Source organism: Lutra lutra, chromosome 3 (genome assembly GCF_902655055.1).
Source record: "Lutra lutra chromosome 3, mLutLut1.2, whole genome shotgun sequence".
NCBI lineage: Eukaryota > Metazoa > Chordata > Mammalia > Carnivora > Mustelidae > Lutra > Lutra lutra.
Window position 1 is genome coordinate 45398378 of NC_062280.1, and position 23303 is coordinate 45421680.

General features: G+C 48.9%; 1 protein-coding gene across 3 annotated transcripts in view; it reads left to right on the plus strand.

The window, feature by feature from the left end:
* Positions 1-12247, plus strand: part of TRAF3IP1 (TRAF3 interacting protein 1) — a 59043-nt gene extending 46796 nt beyond the window's left edge. For all 3 annotated transcript variants that reach the window (XM_047721529.1, XM_047721530.1, XM_047721531.1), the window contains 2 exons: positions 7991-8214; positions 10068-12247. In XM_047721529.1, coding sequence (XP_047577485.1) covers positions 7991-8214; positions 10068-10233 — 390 coding nt within the window. In that variant the 3' untranslated portion in view covers positions 10234-12247. The remainder of the gene's footprint in view (positions 1-7990; positions 8215-10067) is intronic.
* Positions 12248-23303: the final 11056 nt, after the last annotated feature.

Genomic DNA, 23303 nt, shown 5'->3' on the forward strand with positions numbered 1-23303 from the left:
GCAGGTAGAGAGAGAGGAGGAAGCAGGCTCCCTGCTGAGCAGAGAGCCCAACACGGGGCTCGATCCCAGGACCCTGAGATCATGACTTGAGCCGAAGGCAGCGGCTTAACCCACTGAGCCACCCAGGCGCCCCAAGCCACACGTTTATAGGAGATTTATAGCAACTATTTTGAGAAGCCACAGAATTTTACCAAGAAATATAAAAGGTCTGGAAAAAGTCGAGAGAGTGTTTCTGGATGGGAAACTCGATATGATATGTGATTTTCCTCAACTTAGTTTATAAATTTAATGGAATTCCAATAAATATTCAGGGGATGTTTTGGACCTTGGCAAATAATATTCTAAAGTTCCTCTGAGAGAATAAATATGTGAGAATAGGCTTTCATAAAAATGTTTGAAGGGACCAGTTTTAGGCCAGTCTGGTCGTATTCTTCACTTTCGTGACTTTAAATAGAGAAGGGGCTGTTGGGGCTGAAAATTTGAGTCCTAGGTTTCCTTGCTGCCTGCCAGCTCTGTTAGTGGCCATCTGGCCCACTGTCCATGTTATCAAAGATGGATTTTAAACTACTTTGGATTTTCGGGGCAGTCAGAAGGCCGGTCTGAAGAGACATCTTCTCTGGCCTGCACGGAACTTCGGCTGTGGCCCCAGTGACCCCAGTGGATGCCGGCTAAGCCACCTTTCTCGCACTTCCCACCCCTTCCTCTCCAGAGACCCTCCTGTCTATGCAGGGAGCGAGCATGGGGCCACCTTCCACCCTGTGCCACATGCTTGGAGGTGCCTGGCACATGTTTTTCCTCCTGTGGAGACTTGCCAGCTAGTTCTTAGCTGTGGACAGTTGTCCCGGCAGCTGCCATTGCTGCAGACTCCTTAGGACGAAGGAGATGTAAACATCGCCCTGCCCACGGTGATTGTTTAGCTGAGCCCCATCCCCGTCTCCAAGGCTCGGAGTTCCTTTGTCTGATGCAGACTGTCAGTGGCAGAGGTGGGACATTCCCCAGGTCCGGGCGGCCCTCACACCGCGTTCCCTCCATAGGCATGCACGCTGACCATGTCCTGCTTGCACCGTGCGCTGGTCTGGAGGCGCTTAGGTGATCCGTGTCTCTCCTGTGGAAGGTTCTGTGTCGCAGCTGGTCCCCCTCTGCTGCCCGTGAACTGATCCTGCAGCTCCTCTGCTGGCCACTGTCGGATTGTGGTGATGCCGCAGGAGTCGCTCTTCTTGTATTTTATGCACAGAAACTAAAAACTGGTGCGTGAAAACTATTTGACGTCACTGGTGCAACCATTTTGGAAAACCATTTGATACGTGTTACAGAGTTGGAGATGTAGCCTTTGGCCCACGGTGCCACTGCTCACACGTGTCCCCAGAGTCCTGCACTCGTATATGCTGGGACAGAGGGAAGCTTATTCACGGTTGTGCCTCCTGACCACTGTCGTAGCTGGGGTTTTTTTGTTTGTTTTTTTTTTTGTTTCGTTTTGTTTTTATTGACACTGACAACGTCACTGCTCAGAAGACTCACTTTCTCTGGGCAGCTGTTCCAGTAGCCCCAGACCCTGAGTCAACCAGACGTCCCGAGGCGGAGTGGGTAAACAAGTCACGGTGTGTTCTTGTCACGAAATACCAACGGCGTACACATGCTTGAGCAGAAGAGGCAGAGGCTTGTGGCTGTGCCCTTTGTGGTTCTGTCCATGCCGTACGGGTGAGCCAGGCACGTGGGCGAGCCCAGCAGACCAGCTGCTCGAGCACACAGTGGGCAGTGTGGCGGTGGCCTTGGGCTTTCGGGACCCTGGCCAAGTTGGCTTTCTTGATCGAGGCAAAGGTTGCTGGGGTCACTTTTACCATCTTGTCCCACACATTTACATTTTACGTGCTTTTCTGTGTGGACGCAGAAGGGTTGGAGTACTCGAGGGCAGACTGTTTTATTTTACCATGCGCTTAAGGCTTCCGGTCTGACCCACATGACAGACGCGTGTTTGGTTGACATAGTTGGGTGAGCGAATATTTCTGGATGAGCGAGACATTCAGAATGGTTACGCTATCAGTCTCTGCATTTCTCTTGTAACTTGGATGCAGGCATTCCTCAGTTTGTAAGGAAAATGAACTTTTGGCAGGTTGTATATAAATCAGTTCCTGAGGTCATGGGAGCGTATGTTATTTAAAGCAAATACTCACGCTCTGTGATTTATGATTCCCTCCCTGCCCTGCATTAATCAGGCCCTTGTTTATTGGGTTTGCTGAGTGTGGGGAAGAGTGCTGCTCGGCGGTGTGACCTCTCGGATCTATGGCCCTCTGCTTGTACCCAGAGCCTGCTTCCGGGAGACTCCTGGCAGGGTCAGAGGGCTGGGCTCGTAAGGCGTGATCTTAAAAATAGTACTTTTTTCTCATGAAGCACTGTGACTGAACTTGAAAGAAACAAGTTTTTAGCTCATAGTTTTTATTTAAATGACTCAGAATAAATCAGTGTAAACTTAAAACTCACCATAAACACAAATGCTCACATTCCTGGGGACTTGTGTGTGTGTTAAATGCAAATCCTATTAAGTCCCAGAAGTAAGTAACTGGTCCCCTGAAAAGTCTTGGAAAGTCACTTTGAAGCACAGGTGTAAGCAGCCAGCCAGCCTCTGGAATACACTTTGTCAGAGGTTGTCTGGCCAGAGAGCAGCTGAGTCCATAGTCTGCAGCCTGCGCCAGAGAGGGGGTCAGGCAGGTAGGGGGCAGGCAGCCCCAGGAGACATGCTCTGCTGCCTCCCCTATGTGTGTCCCCCATGGGAAGGGGGGCCATGGCAGGGGCGCAGTGGGTCGTGCCCGGCTCAGAGCCGAGGTCCAGGTCTTCCAGAAAGGGGTTTCGAGGTTGAGTTTCACGGGAGTGGGTTATCTGTGTTTGTGAAGTGCAGCTGGGGAAGGGGGCGTGGCAGTGAGTAGGGGGTGTTTTCTGTGGCAGAACTCTCTGAAGCAGGACATAACGGCTTCTGGTTCATGCTGACACGGTACGAGCTTGTTCTCTGAATGTGCCCGACCTGGAGCGCTTTGTCGCTGATGAGATAGCTCGCGGGAAGGGAGCCATGTCCTGGCACCGAGGGATGAGTGCGCCTGCGTCCCTCTGCGGGGCTTGCGCTCTGGTTCCTGTGTTGGGTGAATTTACAATAACAGTTAACGTTTACTGAGGGTTTACTATGTGCGAGACACTGAGCTGCTTGTTTTATATTATCCCATTTAATCTCAACCTGCAGGGTAAATATTATGATTTCCATTTTATTGGGACGAACCCGAGGTACAGAGAGGTCAGGTCAGGCTCCCAGGGCCGTAAAGTCAGGAGGTGGTGAAGCCAGATCAGCACCAGCTTCTCACCTGCTGAGCACGTGTCCCGGAGCCCACACCCCATTTCCCCAGAGTCCTCCTGCGCTGCAGGCTGTTGTAGGTCCCACTTTGTGGAATGATATAGTTTCATTATTTTTTTCCTTTTCTGTTTCCAGAAATTAAGCATATTTCATATGACTCATTCCTGGGTGGTGAATATGGTAGTAGATTCTCATATTTTACTATACGTATTGAAGTCTATAAACCAAGGGTTTATAATGGTTATGTTGGCCTGGAAATTTGCTGATAGAGCTGTACGGGCTACATATAAATCAGCCTATCGTCAGAGAGGTGTGCTCTTAAAGCAAACAGTCGTTGACTTATCCACTCCACCCTGCCACATTCATTTAAGTGAAAGTATTTTTTTAAACACTAGAGTTTTGGTGTTTTGCGGCTGTTTGCAGCAATAATACAAGTCTCTCCTGACTGCCATAACCCTAGCCCAAATGCATTTTGTTTTGAATTCTTAATCCCTTAAGAATAAAGTTATAAATTGAAGGCTAGTATTCCCAAGTCTGCTTGATGCTGTGACACAGAACTCTGAGGGGGTTTGACCAGGTGACCTGGGATAGGAGGCAGCTACGCTGCTTAACCCCTCCGTGTCATGGTCTGCCTTATAACTCACCAGTTTTGCTGGACTTTTTCGTGATTTTTTCTCCCATCCTAAGTTCCGTGCCCCGATCTGTTCTGTATCAGACTCAACACAAAAGGCCAAATGCATAGGAACTACTTAATAAGCATTGTGAACAGCTTTTAGTAGAACTGCATGTATTTATTTTTTAAAGGTTTATTTATTTATTAGAGAGAGAGCGTGAGGGCCGGGGTGGGGGGGCAGAGGGAGAAAGAGAACCTCAAACAGGCTCTGCACTGAGCATAGAGCCTGATGCAGGACTCGATCCCATGACTTGGAGCTGAAATCCAGAGTCAGAAGCTCAATCGACGGAGCCGCCCAGGGCCCTTGAATGGGTTTTAGAATTTTAAAGTGTTCAACTAAATTAATGAGAGATTTACTAATCTGTGTAAAGTCAACACTTTTCCTTGAGAAATCGTTTTTTATTGTCTGGAATTCATGTTAGTCATCTAGCATTTTAATTTAAAGGCATTTCTATGGCCACTAACTCTTCTCCAGCCGAACGTATCTTGAGATAATTGTGGGTTCATGTGCAGTTGCAAGATGTGATGGGGATTTCCCACGTACTCTGTTTTCCCCACCGGCAGCATCTTGTAAAGCCACAGTACAGCGTCAGCCCCAGGATACTGACCTTGACACAGTCGGGATACACAACAGCTCCATCACCACGAGTGACTTCCTTCTTGCCCTCTATAACCACACCTCCTCCCTCCCTCCCACCTCACCCCTCTTTAACCCTTGGCAACCAGTAACTGTTCCCTGTTTTTGTAATACCGTCATTTCAGGAAGGTTCTGCAGATGCATCACAGAACACGTCTTTGGAGATTGGCTGCTTTTGTTCAGTGTAGCTGTCTGGAGAGCCGTCTAGGAGGTTGCATGACTCAGCAGCTCGTCCCTGTTTATTGCCGAGCAGATTCCAGGGTGTGAGTGGAGCACAGATCATTTAATTGTTCACCTGCTGAAGGGCATCTGGGTTGTTTCCAGTTTGGGGCTGCTCTGAATACAGCTTCAGAAACGTTCGTGCACAGGCAGTGTGTGAACGTGACTTCTCATTCCTCTGGGCTAAGTAAGTGTCCAGGAGGAGGGTTGTGAGGTCAGATGCTAATTGCATATTAGTTTTTAAAGAAACGGCCGAACTCTTTTCCGTAGGAGCCGTTCCACCTTACACTCATACCAGCCGGGTATGAGTAATCGTGTTTCTCTGCGTCCTCACCAGCATGTGACGTTGTCACTATTTTTTTTTTTTAAGATTTTATTTATTTATTTGACAGAGATCACAAGTAGGCAGAGAGGCAGGCAGAGAGAGAGGAGGAAGCAGGCTCCCTGCTGAGCAGAGAGCCCGATGCGGGGCTTGATCCCAGGACCCTGGGATCATGACCTGAGCCAAAGGCGGAGGCTTTAACCCACTGAGCCACCCAGGCGCCTCTTTTTTTTTTGTTTTTTAAGCCATCCTGGCAGTGATATCTCATTGTGGCTTTATTTTGAATTGCCCTGGTAAGTAATGACTTTGACCCTCTTTTCACGTGTTTATTGGCCATCATGTATCCCCTTTGATGCAGGGTCTGTGTCTTTTGTTCATGTCTAATTGGAGTGTTTGCTTTTTGCTGATGAGTTTTCAGAGTTTACATATTTAGATACTAGTCCTCTGTCAGACACTTGGTTTGAAAATATGTACTTTCACTCTCTAATTTGTCTTTCAACCTCTCAGTAGGATCTTCTGCACAACAAATATTTTTAGTTGTGATAGAGTGTACTTTATCAATTTTTCCTTTAATGAATCATGCTTTTTGGGGACAGTGTGAGAACTCTTTGTTTGGCCCTAAATTCCAAAGATTTTCCTCTAGTTTTTCTCCTAAAAGTTTTGTAGTTTTACATTTTATATTTAAGTCAGTGATCCATTTTGAGTTAATTTTTGAGTAAGATAGGAGACTGAGGTCAAGGTTCCTTTTTCCCTGTGGATATCCAGTTGTTCTAGTACCACATATTTAAAGACTCTGTTTCCTTCATTGAATTGCTTTTTATACCTTTTTCAAAAATCAGCTGGGCAGGGGCACCTGGGAGGCTCACCCAGTTAAGTGGCTGACTTCGGCTCAGGTCATGATCTTGGGGTCCTAGACCGAGCCCCACATTGGGCTCCCTGCTCAGGGTAGACTCTCCTTGTCCCTCTCTTTCTCCCTCTGTCCCATGCTCTGTTCATGCTATGTGTCTCTTTCAAATAAATACCAATTAAAAAAAAAAAAAAACTGTTGGGTATGTTTGGGAGGGTCTTTTTCTAGATTCTTCATTCTGTTCCATTGATCTGTGTGTCTGTCCTGCCAGTACCACACAGTTTTGATTGCTCTAACTATAAAATCCCGAAATTGGATGGACTGATTCCTCCCTCTTTATTCTTTTCTAAAACAAATGTTCTAGCTATTCTAGTTCCTTTGCCTTCCCATATAAATTTTAGGATAATCTTGTCTATATTTCCAAAAAATTTGGTTAGGATTTTGATAGGAATTTTGTTAAACTTGTATATCAACTGGGGGAGAATTGACATCTTTACAATATTTGAATCGTTCAGTTGAGGAACATGGTATGTCTTTCCATTTATTTAGGTCTGCTTTGATTTCTTTCATCCACATTATGTAATTTTCAGTACACAAGTTCTGCACATACTTTGTTAGATTTACACCTAGGCATTTCTCTCTTTTGTTTACATATACAGCTGTGAATGACACTATTTTTAATTTCAGTGTCCATGTGTTGATAGTATGTAGGAATATAACTGATATTTGTATGTTTTATCTTGTCTCCTGCCACCTTACTGAACTGACAGGTTTATGAATTTTACCGTTCGTTGCTCCCCCTGTTTATTGAACAGTTTGCGTGCCAGGCATCACGTGAGGGCTTTCCGCGTGCTTGCCGAAGCCCGGGAGGCCGGGGAGCTGGCCTCTTGGCGGGTGGGTTAGCCAGTCACTCCATTGTTCATCTGACAAATATCTAAGGAGAACCTCTTGTGGGGGGATGCAGGCAGGGGCTCCTGCCCGCCCGGAGCCTGCAGCCTGAGGCTGGCATTACCAGTAACGCAGATGGTTGTATCACTTAATAAAACCAGTTCATTAGTTATACTTGAATTAAAAGCGGCCGACTCAAACTGTGAGTGGGTGAGGCAGTGACACCTTAGCCAGCGTGATGGAGTGGGAGCATCCAGGGAGGGCTTCCTAGACGGTGTCCATCTCCTAGGAAAGGTTTTCCAAGAAGCCAAACTATTCATTGCTTCTCACCAACTTGCATCAGCTTCTGAAATTCGGAGAGGCCTGTGATAAAAGCTCACATGAAGAGAATTCCTGGCCAGAACTGAATGAAGTTCTCAGTTGCTGCTGTCTCTTTTGCTGCACCCCTCTGGCCCCCATACCTGGGTTCCCACGAAGGGCACCAGGCCGCCTGGGTCCCCTGACCAGCCCACTCTGTCCAGCCCTTCTTATTCAGTGGGCCCGCTGCCCAGCTTGGTGCTGTCCACCATGTCCTCCTTTGCAAACCTCCCATCCCTTCACTCCCACACCAGTAGTTTTCCTCCTCTCTAAAGGGTTCCTTTCCCCCTTTCTTGGGGAGATGGGTTGCAGAGTCCTTTGAGATGGAAAGGAGGCCCATGCAAGGACTGAGACGCAGGGGGTCAGGGCCGCTTTCTGCCAGTCTGTCTGGGAAAATCATCAGCGTCCCTCAGTTCTGGTGACAGTAACTACAGTAAGCTTCTGGCCAGTTGGGAAAGAAATCTTACTACATAGAACTGTGCCCCTCTGACAGCCTTCCAGGTGAAGACCCCTGTACCTCTGAGAAGAAAAGGGATGGACCGTCACTGGGCACAGTGTCAGTCCCCGCACCTCGCTTGGTACCTCAGGGCTGCTGCTGGCTCGAGCCAGTGCAGTCCCAGCTCCCATGGCTCTCTACCCTCAGCAGGTCCCTGTCCTGCCTCAGGAGTGAGGATGCTTCCTTCTCTGCCTGTTTTCCCCACTAACTGTAGGAGAAGTCGCTTGTCTTTGAGGCCGCGTGGAAGAAGGAGAAGGACATAGTTTCCAAGGAGATCGAGAAGCTGCGTGTGTCCATCCAGACCCTGTGCAAGAGCGCGCTCCCCCTGGGGAAGATCATGGACTACATCCAGGAGGATGTGGATGCCATGCAGAATGAGCTACAGCTGTGGCATAGCGAGAACAAGCAGCACGCCGAGGCCCTGCAAAAGGAGCAGAGGTGGGCAGGGGCTGGGGGTGGGGTGGGTGCTGCTGAAGGAGCAGAGTTGGGACCCATAGTTGGGGGGCTGCAGAAGGAACAGAGGTTGGTGGGGGGCCAGGGGCAAGGCTGAGCAGAAGAAGCAGAGGTGGGCGGGGGTGGAGGCTCAGGGAGCCCAGGGGGATGCCTCCCAAGGAATCCCCCTACCCCCCCACCCCCCCCACCCCAAGGAAGTATTTTCCTTCTGCATTTGTATGGCACAGGGCACACCTTTGCAGCCTTGAGGAAAGTTATGGCGTTAACGTTCACACGCAAGTGGTACAGGCAGTAAACAATACGGGGAACTTTGCAGTATGGGAATTATTGTTTTATGTGTCTTACCAAAATCCCCAAAGTTTGGTAACTGTTTGTACTTCGAAAGTATTTTAATTTTTTACTCTGAAAAGACATAAATGCTGGTGAGCCCATTTTGAAGTTGCTATTGTAAAGGAAATATAATGGCTACTAAAAAGAGATTTATTTTAGGGGAATGTTTGATGTTCTATGTTTATAATCAGGGAATCTGGAATGCATGACACTTTATTACTTGTTGTTGTCCAGAAACGACCTGAGTGGAACCAGTGCTCGTCTGCAAGCCCGGCGATAAAATGCTGTGTGATAAGAAAGCTGCTGTCTTTATTATCAGCCTGCTTACTCCTAAAAAGCCCTTAAAAGTTTAAATGGCCAGCATTAGAAGAGTTAGGAAATCTCCGAGAACTTTTTGGTGCCGAGCCCAGCATGGTGGTTTGTCGGCCCTTCCTACACTTGACTTTAGGTCTAAGAAGTAGCACGCAGATGCTTCTTCCTGAAAGAACCTGAGTTCGCTTTGTGGTAGGATGGTTGGAAATCGTCACTCTTCGTTTGTTTTGTTTGTTTTTTATATAGAGTCTTTTTAAAGATTTTTATTAATTAGAGAGAGAGAGAGCATGCACATGAGCAGGGGGAAGGACAGAGGGAAAGTGAGATGCAGACTTCTCTCCGAGCAGGGAGCCTGACTCGGGGCTCCATCCCAGGACCCTGAGACCATGACCTGAGCCCAAGGCAGATGTTCAACTGACTGAGCCATCCAAGTGTCCCCATCACTCATTTTTGTACTTATTTTGTATTTACATGTTTAAAAAACTAAAGGAGAGGCCAGTTTGATCTTTGCTTTCCCAAATATGTTCTAGATCTTTCCTGGCAGGTAATCCGGCACTGAAAGGCCTCATGCTTGGAACTTGTGAGTCGGAGGGGCCTGGGTAGGGAAGCCCTGGTGGTTGGATGAACCTGCTTGGGGGACGGTGGGGTTCGTGTCGGGCTGCCGGGACCATGGCCCTTGTTGGTAGCCACGCTGCTCCCCTCCCTGCTGTCCCAGGGCTCTGCTTTATGTGACGTGAGGCTTTAGAAAGAGTAGGCCGCTTAGTAGATTGGCATGTTTGACTTTACTTTTGGCTGGGGGCGGGTAAAATAATGTTTTTCCCAGGTGTGAGGACCTCGTCCCTTTATATCCTTATCTGAGTGTGTTTATATTTTTACCCTTTTTCTTTGGATGCTGCGAATAACTTAACTTTTGTCATCTTTGATTGTTTCAATCAAGAAGGTGCTCTAGGGTGCCTGGGTAGCTCAGTTGGTTGAGCATCTGCCTTCAGCTCAGGTCATGATCCTGGAGTCCTAGGATTGAGTCCCACATCAGGCTTCCTGCTCCATGGGGAGTCTGCTTCTCCCTCTGACCTTCTCCCCTTTTATTCTCTCTCTCTCTCTCTCACTGGATAAATAAAATCTTAAAAATAAATAAATAAATAAACAGCTCTAAGCTGAGCCCGGCGCTCATGAGCCCCTGTGTTGTGTCCCACCAGCATCACAGATGGTGCAGTCGAGCCCCTGAAGGCCGAGCTGGCCGAGCTGGAGCAGCTGATCAAAGACCAGCAGGACAAGATCTGTGCCGTGAAGGCCAACATCCTGAAGAACGAGGAGAAGATTCAGAAAATGGTCTACAGCATCAACCTGAGCTCGAGAAGGTGAAGCTCACATGTTTCCAAAGCTGGAAGTCCTCCTCAGTCTGAAAATAAAAAGGAAGATAGAACGTCACCACTCTCTCAGTTCAGTTTCCTGAGAAAATGAAGCTTTCCGTGTCCTCCCTCCAAGGTGCAGAGCTCTTAAAACGCAGGCATATCCGTGTGTTGAGGGCCGTGTTCTGTCCCCTTCCTCCAGCGGGGGTGTTGCCTGCCGTGCGGACATGTTCTCTGCGTCTCTGCGAGGCCCGTTGTGCTCAGGGCCATGCCAGAAGTTGCTAGCAGGTGAGTGGGGGTGGCATGCGAGGAAGCCATGTCCTCAGTTTCGGGTTTTACGGCTGGTGACAGGACCCTGAAGGGAGTGGAGTGAAGGGTTGCTGCCTTCTGACGGCACTTACAAACAGAAATGGGGCCTGACCATGAGTCCGCTCTGTTTTGAGTTCATTTCCCCTTGGAAAGGGTTCATTTCAGTCTGTATCTTTATAAGGTACACCTGAGGTTTTTTTTCTTAAAGCTCTTTGCAACTGTGTATACCTCTTTGTCATTTTCTCATTCGTCCCTACGGCCTCTTGCTTGTGTTTGCAGCCTTAAAGTTCATATATTTAGGAGATTTCAGTATGTCCTTCATGGACATTCGGCCCCAGGGTTTTCCCCACGTAGGTAGCAGTGAGCTGCTCTGGGCCTGTACTCGCCTGGGCCTGTGGCCTCGGTGTCTTTCCTGGTCCTTCCTGTAGATGTGCATTCTATAGAGGCCCGTAGCTCGAGGCAAACAGCTGAAGGAATACTTCAGGGGACACACCAATTTGCAACATTTTTTGATGTTACCATTTTTTTGGAAATTATTTTGTAAAACAAGGTTTTTTTAGAATGTGGTTTATATTAAGTTTTTCGCTCACATTTGATAATTGTAAATACTAAAAAAAGTCTGAAGTTTGTATATAAAGGATTCCAGTGTTTGGAGGCATACGGTTCATATGGTCTGGGTCCTGATGCTGTTATTTCTAGACACTTACGGTGTGAACCATGCAGTGCCATTTAAATGTTAGAATTGCCTGAGAAAGTTCTGCTTCTTTAAGTCTTAGCACAAACGCACAGATTAGGTTTCCTTACTGTCATTTCCAAAAGAAATCCTTTTCTGAGGTGGTTATGTGATTTTACCAAGCTGAATCAGTTTAAGGTCAGATTATGAAACTCTGCTGTTTTGACACATTGGTCACTTGGTCATTTCTATGCTGCACCGTAAAATTGATCAGATTGTACTAAATGCATTATTGGAGGCGGGAGGGTGTCCGTTAACAAGTCCCCCCATGTACTTGTCTCTCTTCTTCTGATTTGAATGACTTAGACATAACCCTAAATGGACTGTTTTGCTTCAAGATGTGTTTGCCTTTTATGAATTTGTACATACGAATAGGATTTTTGCATTGCAAAAAAAAATTGCATACATTTTATGTGAGTAAAATTTTGTATGAAGTAGTTTATTGAATTGTATCATAAAATTTATTTTTATTTTATACATAAATCATTAAAAACAGTCACACATTTTTTCTATAAGTGTATGGGTTGCACAATTCACTTCACAGCTAGAGAAAATATAAGCATTTGGATTTTTGTATTTTCACATGTATATTTTATTTTTCTTGTGAAGAAAGTTCAGGGAAATTTATCTTTTCGTTCCTATCATGACACTTATCCATGTTCTGTATGAATTAAAGTTTTATAAGACTGATAAGCATTTGTCAGAAATTTCAAGGTCACTCATGAAGTTTTAGACAGTCTCTGTGATGATTATGGTATCTTATCAGAGACACATTAAGTCCTGATATTATCTGTTACTTTGAGAAAGTATGCAAGGGGGTTATTAAACCTTTAGCTCTGCTTTGGCTTGGACCTTCCCAGGAAGTATGGGATCTCACTGCGGAATTTTAATCTAAAAGTAGAGCTGACATTAATTTATATTCAAAGAAAATGTGTAAACCTTTGGGGAAAAAATTCAGGACTAAAATGTGAACTTTCTGCTTTGATAGTCATGCTTATTTTTCTTTTCAATAAGCAATTTAAACAAATACTGGTGACAGGTTGGTGACGAGAGATGATGTCACTCAGTGACATGGAGTGTGTTTGGGATGTTGGGTGGTCTGGAGTCCCACTCTGCGTCCCGACCGGCACCCCAGAGCATGCTTGCCCTCCTTGTCTGCGCTGTGCTGAGCTGACTGCGTCTATCTGCTCTTGGCACGCAGGGTCAGGGCACACGAGTGGGTCAAGGGTAGCGGGGCTAGACCAACCTGTGTGCGAACACGCAGATGTCCATGGTTACAGGTTTGGCATGACCAGCTGCGGGAGCTTCCATGAGCATCGGCTTCAGTGGAGGCCATGCACAACAAGACCGTGGGTCGGCGTGCCCGCTGCGAGGGTGCCCCCAGCTCCAGGATCTTCCATGCCTACCCAGCGATGCCTCCCCAGGAGCCAGCCACAGCCTCGAGGGCAGGCTTCCTGCCATGCCTTCCTGCCTGGAGGGAGCCGGGTAGTCACGTGATCCGCTGAGGAGGGAGGTGGGAGGCGGGAGCGCCCCCTCAGGACCAGAGAAGACTTGTGTCCTACCCTCGGGTTCTGAGTTGAACCATCTCATGATGCACTTTATATAAACCTTTTCTATTTTCCCAAAAGGTGTCTTGGTAAGTATAGTTTTACCAGCCTTGCAGTGGAGCAGAAGTGAGGCCCTGTTTGCTTGTTTTGGGGGTTTTCATGAAGGAAGATTGGGAAGGACTTTTTTTTTAAATTTGGCTAGTGAAGGGAAATGTAAATGGTTTTTAAACTGTAACCTTTTTAAGCCGTATTTAGAGCTGAGTTCCAGATTGACAATCAGCTTCTTAAACCAGGCAAGTGGTCTTCCTGGTAAGAAAACGGGGTTCAGACAGTGCAGTCCATGAACCATTAGGAAGCTGGGCCCAGTGAGGTGGGCAGGGCGGGTGGTCGGGCTGCGTAAGCACCTGTGGTCCCAGCGCCTGCTGCTCTTCCCTGAGACCCCAGTGCCTCCTGCCAGCCTGTCGGGAGGGGTGGAACAGCGGGGCCGGCACACTGGACCTCCCAGCGCCTGTGCTGGCCTTTGCGGTTTTCTCACGTCTCCGTGCAGGTCTCAGGAACAGCTCTGTGATGCTGCTGTCACCACGATAGAGCAGTTAGGTTTCCCCACCAAAACCTCCATCAAGGCCAGTATTCTACTGGACGACACCAGCTGGTGTGTGCAGGACTCCGTGCCAGGTCATTGGTGTGGACATTTGCGGTGCTTACAGTCCCCGGCCGGGCTCCGGGGGTGCTGACAGGCCCCTGGAGGGTGGTCACCATCCTGATCTGCTCAGGGCACGTGCAGCTCTGGCTTCTCTCGAAGTGAGAATTTAACAGCATTCCCCTGCCACCTGCAGCCACATTCTGGTTTGGACAGCAGATGACGTGCCCCTCTTCCTATTGGAAACCTGCCATGCCTGGTGGCGTGTGGCTGCCAAGAGGCAGAAAGGGCTCTCGGGTGCCCACGGAGCACTGTGTGGCCCACAGCGGGGTCCACTGCTGAAGTTAGTAAGCTGGATTGGGGGATGTGCTCTCAAGACCTCGGACACCTGGCGAGGTTTCTGCTTCTCTGTGGGCAGACGTGGGAGTGTGTTTGCCTTCATCGCTAGTGGAAGGACCTTGCCATAAAGGCTCCTGTATGTGAACCAATGTTGCCCTGAAGCGAATTCCTGGTGGGTCTGTTCTCTCTGATGTCTTTACTGGTGATCTGGACAAAGCTGGGGGAAGTGGCTCTGTAATTCACAACTGTTGTGAACAAGTGGGTAGGCCCCATGTGATGAAGCATCGACTCAGGACATGGGAACATGAAGCTGGGCCAACCCTGACTCGGTGAAAGATGATGGGAAGAACCGTGAGGACACGGGTGTCCAGACGGCACCACACTTGGGATGTGATGGGCGGGAGCATCGGTGGAAACCTCTCCACCCCACCACGGCCACCGCTGTTCTCTGAAGAAGCCAGCTGCTTCGATCTTGGGAGGCGCTGGAGGACGTGAGGCCTGGCTGGCCCTGTGCCACCGCCTGCTAGTCCAGGGTCCCTTAGAGCCCAACAGGACACCCTGGTGACAAAGTTGTGTGTAAGAATGATTTTTTTTTTTCCCTTTAAGAAACTTACCCTTTCTGGGGCACCTGAGTGGCTCAATAAGTTAAGTGTCTGCTTTCAGCTCAGGTCATGATCCCAGAGTCCCAGGATTGAACCCTGTGTGGGGCTCCCTGCTGAGCGGGGAGCCTGCTTTTCCCTCTGCCCTTCTGCCTGCTTGTGCTCACTGTCTCTCAAATAAATAAATAAAATCCTAAGAAAAAAAATGCAAGTTAATGAAACAGCATTAATCAACTTCTGACTAGATATATAAATTGGGAATTTAGTGTCGGATAAACATGGCATTTCAAAGGAGAAGCGTTTCAGATTGTTGTCCAAATATATGGTATTGGAGCATATGGTCATCCATGTGGCAAAAATGAAGTTATATTCTTGCCTCATACCACATACAAAAACAAGTTCCCCCAAATTAAAGAACTTTAAAAATAGAATACTAGAATGATTGAAGAACATTTTGTATTTATCATATTTGTAGAAATATTTTTATTTATTGACATGCTAATACATTTATGTTATTATTTATTATAGTTTTATTTTGTGAGAGGTAATATATAGGAACAAAGCACCTAGGAGAGAGCAGAGTAAGTGCTAAATGTGTTTTGGAGTGAAGAAGAACTTTCTAAAATAGACATAGTTTTCAGAAGCCATAGGTGAAAAAAAATCAACCATAGGCTCATAAGAATTAAACGTTTCTAGCCAAGCAAAGGTTAAAAAAGAAAAAAAAAATTATGTCCCACTGGGAGAAGTATTTGCAGCATCTCTAGCACAGGTAATAGTCATAGTAGACAGACTTCTAATAATAAGAAAAATACTTAGGCACAGTTGGATGACGGAAGACGGATAGAGTTCTCAGAAGTGCATGAGACCTGTGTTTAACCTTACGGTGGGGAAACAACGTGGCCGGGAGTCTGGAATCCAGACAGGCAGGAGTTACCTGGGTGGGAATCCCTGCAGGTCAGGGCGCCCTGCCCTCGGCCTGTGGACGCCGCAGGTACTAGCTTGTGACTGGGCAAGTGGCTGAAACCTCTTGCCTCACTTTCCTGTGTTTGGGTCAGCCCGCAGGGCGCCTGCTTTATGGTGTGTGGTCAGAGGGTAGTTGCATTACTGATTGTAGAGCACAAAGATAGACAGTTGGCCCACGGTACGCTCCACACAGATACTGCCTGCTGTTCTGATCTCTGTTCATACCACGCCTGCACAGTTTTCAGCTGGTGAAAGTTAGAAGATTATATTAATACACGGTGTGGTTGAGGATGTAGTGGTGGGAATTGTCCAGTTCTTTTAAAGGGTATCTTGGAAGTCCTTCTCAAAATTAAAGACGGGAATATTTTCCTGATCCAGTAGAAAGCTGAAACAGACATGACCGTTGTCTTCAAATACAAGGTCTGGAGAGGGGGAGGAGGAAGCTGTCCTCTGTGGCTGTAGGACTGACTCATGGGTGAGAAATTTGGAGTGATAGACCTTGGGTCTGAATAAGGAAGGAGTCTCCTCTCATACAGGATGGTTCCAAGATGATGTGGATGGTCCAGGTAGATAGTGAGCTCCCCATCACAGGAGGTGTGCAAGCAGAACTGGTCAACCAGTTCTCAGGGATGTTGCTGAGGATTCCACTGGATGCCCCCATGGCTACTACCTGGCCTTGCCTACCCTGATAAGGAATAAACCACCCCACCATCCCAGGTCTCCCGCCCAGCCCCCTACTGGCCTAGCGGCTGACCCAACATGTTCACGGGCTTGAGCTTCAGGAGCCCCCCAGCCTAGCCTGGCTGTCGTCGCTGCCTCTGTGAGGCCCCTCGCACTGCATACAGTGTACCCTCCTCCAGCTGGAGGAAGTTCCTGTCCCTGTTCGCCCCTGAACAGACTCTACCTTCAGGGGCCTTCTTCTCGGCCCTGGGAAGCCAGGGGGACGTTGCACGCAGTTTTGGGACCAGATATGCCTCTCCTGGAGCAGGTACTGATCCAGACAAATGCGTTTGCTGGTTTTCCTGCCCCCCTCACAAGTGGCTTGTTGGAGAGCCTTCCGGGATTGTCGTTTAAATTCCGGGGCAGCAGCGGCCTTTGCGGTCACATGCCCGGCACTGGCTGGGGGCCTGGGTTGGCTGCAGCTGCCCCTGTAGGTTTTCAGCGCTTTGAACCTAAGTCAGGGCTAGAAATGCCCCAGATGCCCCTCTGCTGTTTTGGGGGGCTGCAGGAAAAAAGACCCCTCCTGGTGGGGAACTGTGTACAAAGATCCTTCACTCCCACTTTGCCACGTGAGCCTCTCCAGGGCTGGGAGACAGCCCTTCTACCCACTTTACAGATGGGAAACCGAAGCTGTAGGAGCAAGTTACCGGCCTCTGCCAGCTCGGAGTCCCTGGCACCTTTGGAGTAAATGGGCCAGGGGTGAGCTGCAGTGAGCGTGGCTGCCCCAGGGCCCCGGGGAGCCTTCGGGAAAGGGCTGCTGCGTGATGCCCTGCTCCAGACCCCATCCCCAGGGTGGCCCTTGGCACTTGGCCCAGCCACGCGAGGGCCCCGGCTGCTACATCTGGGCGAGCCTGCGGTGCCTCCAGTACTGTAGGGACCCAAAAACGTGTTTTCACTTCTTCTATAATCAGAAAATAGAGCGAACTTCTAGGTCAGAGTAGATGTTTTAATAGATGCTATTAATATATCAACACAGTTGTATAATAACGATTTTTAGTAATTTCTGTGGAGGAAGGGCCCACAAAGGCCCAAGTTGTAATGTGGGCACCGGGACTCGCACCGGGCCCCCGTGTGGCTGGACCCACCCCGGAGCTGGCCTCACTCCCCTCCCCGCCCAGTATGCACCCCCGGACCCAGCAGAGCTGCCTGCTTCTGGTGGGTTTTCCCTTTCCAGGGATTATGGCTCTGAAGGCAAGTGTCTTTGGGGCAGTTTCAATACAAACACGGGGATGCATTTAAAAATAGAACGCTCAAAGAGAAACTCCCAAACTACAGATTTTAAGTGTGCAGCTCGTTCAGATAGTTGTGAAATCAGAGCCTCGGCCATGGACTTGGCTGGGGCAGCCTGAGGCACTGTGCACCCCCCTCCCCTGTGTCCCCAGCTGCCCTGGCCCCATTGCCCCTGCTGCCCCATGGGGCCTGTGCACCAGGCCTGGCTCGTCTCCTGCAAAACCGTTTCTGTGTGTCCCTGTCTTTACAGCTGCCCCGACAGCCATGTGGGGCTAAAAGGCCTGGGTCCCTCTGCGGCGGGATGAGGAAGGTCACAGTTTGTAAGGGGCAAGGTGGTCTCTGGGGTGAGGTGGACCATGCGTGTTGGGGTTCCCCTCACTATCCCCTCAGCCACGGGGTGCCTCCTGCCCCTCCGGGCTGCCCACAGATCCCCAGATGGTGACACCCCAGGTCGCTTGCACAGGGCTGGCTGGAGCTGTTCGTTCCTGCGAGGGTTACCCTTCGGGAATTTTGGGGAGACCTTACAGTAAAAACAAAGGCAGTCGATCCTGAAAATGCGTCACTTAGTGACCTTCCACATTTTCCGCTTGTCAGAGCCCCTGAGGCTCTTTGTAGCCCGATGGCTCATCTCTCTCCTGAGGCTGGTCCAGTCCCGTCCCCTTCAGCCCCGGCGGGAGTCTGGTCCCACGGACGGTGACGGTGCGTGCTGGCTTGGGGTGCTCTCCCTCTCTACCGCCCCGTGGACAGCACAGACACACGCAGGGATGCCTTCCCGGATTCAAAACCACCTTTCAGCCCAGCAAGGAGCCTACTTGTGCCACCACAAGGCACACAGTCCCCGTCCGCGGGTCTTCCCGGCCTCCCTCTGCTCTTGCTTAGGAAAGAAATGAATGAAAGCACCAGCCTACATTCACAGCACAACCACACTTGGGAATCGCAGCCTCTGGCTATGGGACAGGCGCTCAGCAAAATCAACAAGAGCCTTTTCTGGGGCTGATTGTATGGAACTGATGGTAAACGGTACCGTGTGTGATTTCTGAATTGTGTGCTACGCATCTTTATGTCGGTCATGTTTTTAAAGAACATCCGTATTATATCACCATTAATCTTTATAATGAACCTCCCCTGAACTAGGGGAGAGGACAGTCTCTGGTTTGGGTCTCCTCACCCTTCAGGACAGCCCCCCAAAATCTCCCTTTTTGAGTGGGATTTTCCTCCCCTCCCAGACCAGCTTCTGCCATGACTGGTTCTTCAGGTGGCATTTCCCCTGAGCCCAGCAAAACCACCGCTTGAGGTCACAGCTCCTTCAGGCTCCGTTTTCTGGAACAGGTGCACTGGGGGGCTCCAGATGTGGCCACCTTCCCCTCAACTGAGCGGGCACCAGGCTGCTGAGGTTCTCCTAGGGGTGTGTCCAGAATTGGAAAGAGCCCGAGGACTGAGGTTAGGGGGGATATGGGACGGGGTGGGGGGCACTGCAGACTGAGCAGAACATGCCTCATCAACTCCAGGGAAGATCCAGGCTGCTCCCACCCATGGTGCTGCCACCTGGGTAGGCAGGGCAGGGGCAGTGATGCCAGTGTCCTTCCCTGACCACCAATACCTTCGTTGACTGTGTGTGATGGGCATCGGGCCAGTGGCGGCACTGAGTGGATTAAAAGTTGGGTGGGCACCGGTTTCTAGTCCGACACCCTGACAGCAACTGCTGCTTCCATCTCAAAGACCTTTGTGGTTCTAGCTTTCTGCTTGCTTAATACTTGTTCAGTTAGAAAGCCGTGCCAAGGAGATAGACGTGGCTCATCGTCTCACCTTCTGAAGCCAACCACCACCCACATGCCGCTTGCTGCTGTCTCCTCATCTTTAAAACATGTGTTTTGCAATTTTGTCTATTTTTTTTTAAGATTTTATTTATTTATCAGAGAGAGAGAGAGAGTGAGCGCACGAGCAGGCAGAGGAGCAGAGGCAGAGATAAGCAGGCTCCCCACTGAACAAGGAACCTGATGCAGGACTCGATCCCAGGACCCTGGAATCATGACCTGAGCCGAAGGCAGCGGCTTAACTGACTGAGCCACCCAGGCGCCCTGAATCTCATCTATTTTTTATGCATATACAACGCATACACAAAAGCACACATGCACGCTCTTGGGATCATACAGTTTCTATTGCAATGTCACTTTGATGTCTTACTGTGAGTAAACAATTTATTCCGTTTCCCCCTTTTCCCCAGGTCTTCTCTTCGCCATAGTTTGAATGGCTGCATACTATTTCATTGAATGGAGACGTTACTGTGATTCCATTGCAAATATTTTCTCAGCCCGTCGTAATTTATCCTTTGGCCCTATGACAGATTACCTCACCGCCACCCGGGTCCTCCTGCTCTTGACTTGACTTCTGGTTGGGCTGCGTCACGATGAGAGAAGTTTCCCTGCCTGGACCCCACCCTCTGAGCCTCACGTGTACTCCAGTTCATAAAAGCTCCAAGTAGTTTTTTTTCAACAATTTTTCACTTTCTAGGGTGTAACAAACAACACCTGTCATGTCATTATCCCCCTTTTTTATTGTGGCCAAATACATATAAAATGCACATTTTCATCATTTTTATGTGTCTAGTGCAGGGGCATTAACTATGTTTGTGCTGTACAATCCTCATCACGGTCTGTCTCCAGAATGTTTTCATGTCCCCATGAAACCCTGACTCCCCAACCCACCCTCAGCCCCCGGTGCCCGCCCTTCCGCTCTCTGTCTCTGTGAGTGTGACGGCTCTAGGTTCCTCGTGTAACTGCAGACATGCAATCCTTATCCTTCCGTGGCTGGCCTGTTTCAGGGGACATGGTGTCTTCAGCTTCATGTCTCCCCGTGGGTCAGGATCTCACTTCCTAAGGCTCACAAATATTTCTTCATGCCGATGGACTGCATTTCGTTTAACTCTTCATCTGTCCATGAACACCCAGGCTGCTCTCACCTTTGGCTCTTGAAATACAGCTGCTGTGTATGTGGGTGTGCAAAATCTGCTTGTGTCTATTCTTTTGGAGACGCGCGCGGCATTGGAGTTGCTGAATCATATGGGGGAGTCTGTTTGCAGAAACTCTGCTCTGTTTTCCACAGCAGCCGCACCTTTTTGAGGTCCCGCCAGCAGGGCACAGGGTCCAATCTCCCTATGTCCTCGCCCACACTGCTTATTGTTGTGTTCTGTATACTTTGGGAAGGAATCCCGGGCACCGTGTTGTAGGCGATATGCCTGTTCCGTCAAGCCCATTGGTTGTCTTATCCGAAGTCAGATTCTTGGAGATGCTTTTCCTACTTGATTCTTCACTTCCTGACAGATGTATTTTAAAGTCTTGCACCCACAGTGATAGTTAATGGAGTTCTCCTTGGGATGTGTTTTCATCCTTTGCCTTTAAATCTCTCTGAATTTTCATATTTTAATTGCGTCTCTTGTAAGCATTCTGTCGGGCATTCTGTTTTCACCTGCAGAGTGTGTTCCATTTGGATGTATCATATGGTCTTATTACATGGGCTCTATTTTTCCCACTTTTCGTGTTTTCTTAGCTTCACTTTTTTTTTTTGCCTTGTTTTGGAAAAAGAAAGGTTTTTATCCTATTTTTTGTATTCCATTTTCCTAGATATATCTAGTTTGAAAGCATAACTTTCAAACTATGGTTGTTGTTTTTTTTTTAAAGATTTTATTTATTTATTTGACAGACAGGGATCACAAGTAGGCAGAGAGGCAGGCAGAGAGAGAGGGGAGGAAGCAGGCTCCCTGCGGAGTAGAGAGCCCGACCCGGGGCTCGATCCCAGGACCCCGGGACCATGACCTGAGCCGAAGGCAGAGGCTTTAACCCACTGAGCCACCCAGGCGCCCCTATGGTTGTTATTTTTATTTTTTTTATTTTTTATTTATTTATTTATTTTAAAGACTTTTATTTCTTTATTTGACAGAGAGAGATCACAAGCAGGCAAAGAGGCCCGCAGAGAGAGAGAGAGGAGGAAGCAGACTCTCTGCTGAGCAGAGAGCCCGATGCGGGGCTCGATCCCAGGACCCTGAGATCATGACCTGAGCTGAAGGCAGCAGCTTAACCCACTGAGCCACCCAGGCGCCCCTGGTTGTTATTTTTAAAAAAGATTTTATTTATTTGAGAGAGTGAGAGAGCATGTGCATGCATGGGGGGAGGGCAGACGGAGAGGGAGAAGAAGACTCCCCGCTCAGTGGGGAGCCTGATGCAGGACTCGACCCCAGCACCCCAGGATCATGACCCGAGCTGAAGGCAGATGCTCACCTAACTGAGCCACTCAGGTGCCCAACATACAGTTGTTATTTTAATGGTTACCTTAGCTGCTTTGAACTCCTTACAGCTTACAAAGCCTATGATTAACCCGTATCTTTAGCTTTCTTCCAACAACACAAGCACAACCTCAGCTGATGGGCTGGAGTAGCTGGTCTTTTAATCTTACCTTGCTCTTTTCAGCTCACGATTTGCTTTGTTGTTGCTTCGGCAGCCACGTTTGGTCCAAATTTATTCACATATTCACCGATATCTGCTCATCATTCTGTCCTGCATCTCAGACCTTCCATCTGGGGTCCGATTGTTCCTTGTAAAATTGATCCCTTAGAATTGTCTCTAAGGAACACATGAAGCAGTGAGCACAGTTGGGTGGGCATAGGTCCCAAGGGCCCCTGAGGTTCTGCTGGAGTCCATGGAGGCCGTCCCGCCCTCAGCCAGACTGCCTGCCTTCAGGGGTGCCCGCCTCTGCCCCCTGCCCTGTGCCCGGGCCACGACATCCGACATCCCCATCCCCCAGGCTGTGGGCAGCCTTCACCGTCCCCCTCCCTCCCTAAGACGTGGTACTAAAGCTGGGCCTTAAACTCAACAGACTTCCTACAGGAAACGCACACACACGATCACACAGCCGCTAAGGTTGCTTTTATGGACATTTCCCCAAGAACTATTTCTCTCTGGAAAAATAAATGCTCAGGATGTAATGAAAACCACTCTGTGTGTATGTTGGCCTGGGCGCTTCTTAATTGCTTCACCAAATGGGCCACCAAATAAAGAAATGAAGGCCGGCTTTGTTCACGTCCAGAAACAATGATCCTTATTAATTGTAACCCAGGGCAGTCTTCTGTTACTTTATGGATACAGAAGCAGCCAGCACATGCCCTGGGCCATGACCCCAGCGTGGCCACTTTTGCGGGGAGATGTCCAGGGGTGGCCCTGGGTCCCCTGGATCAAGACTGCTGAAGGTTGAGGAGACTGTGTTTTTTGGCTGTGACCTTTGAGAAAATAAAATAAATTCATCTATCTTCAAAGAGCAGAAAAATTGATTTCTGAGAAAAAGTTACCAAAGCAATGCACTTGTGAGTAACATGGCAGAGAGGAGCTCTGTGGGCGTGTTGGCTTCTCTGGCCCTCTTCCTGTTCCCCTTGGTTCATTTCTTTGAGGGGGGGAACCACCAGGCTCTGGTGGGAGCCCCCATGGTGGGTCGAGGCCCACAGCAGGGCACTCACAGCTTTCCCGGGCATGGATACGGCATGTGAGCCAAGAGGTGGTCTCTCCCGCAGCTGCTGAGCTAGGTGTCCGATGGTGTGTGATGTTGCCACGTGCAGGAAAGTTTCACCGTGGAGGCTGCACATGGAGGAAAGCAAGCCTGAAGGTGGATGAGACCAAGGGCAAAACTTAGAGTTCCAGCAGCCAGCTATGCCCAAACACCAGCCCGTCCTGGACATCCCTGTTCTACAGATGTCTTCATGGGTGTGATGGTTCCACTTTATGTCGACTCAGCTAGGCTGTGGTCCCCAAGTTATGTGGTGCGTTGCCAGTCCAGAGTTGCAGGGAAGATATTTTGTAAATGGGATTAGCATCTACAATCAGTGGACTTTACATGAAGATTACCCTTAATAATTGGGGTGGGCCTCATCTCATCAGTTGAAGGCCTCACTGGCAAAAATCGGTTTCTCTGAGAAAAAGTAGTTCTCCCTCAAGACTGCGGCATACAAACTCTGTCTGA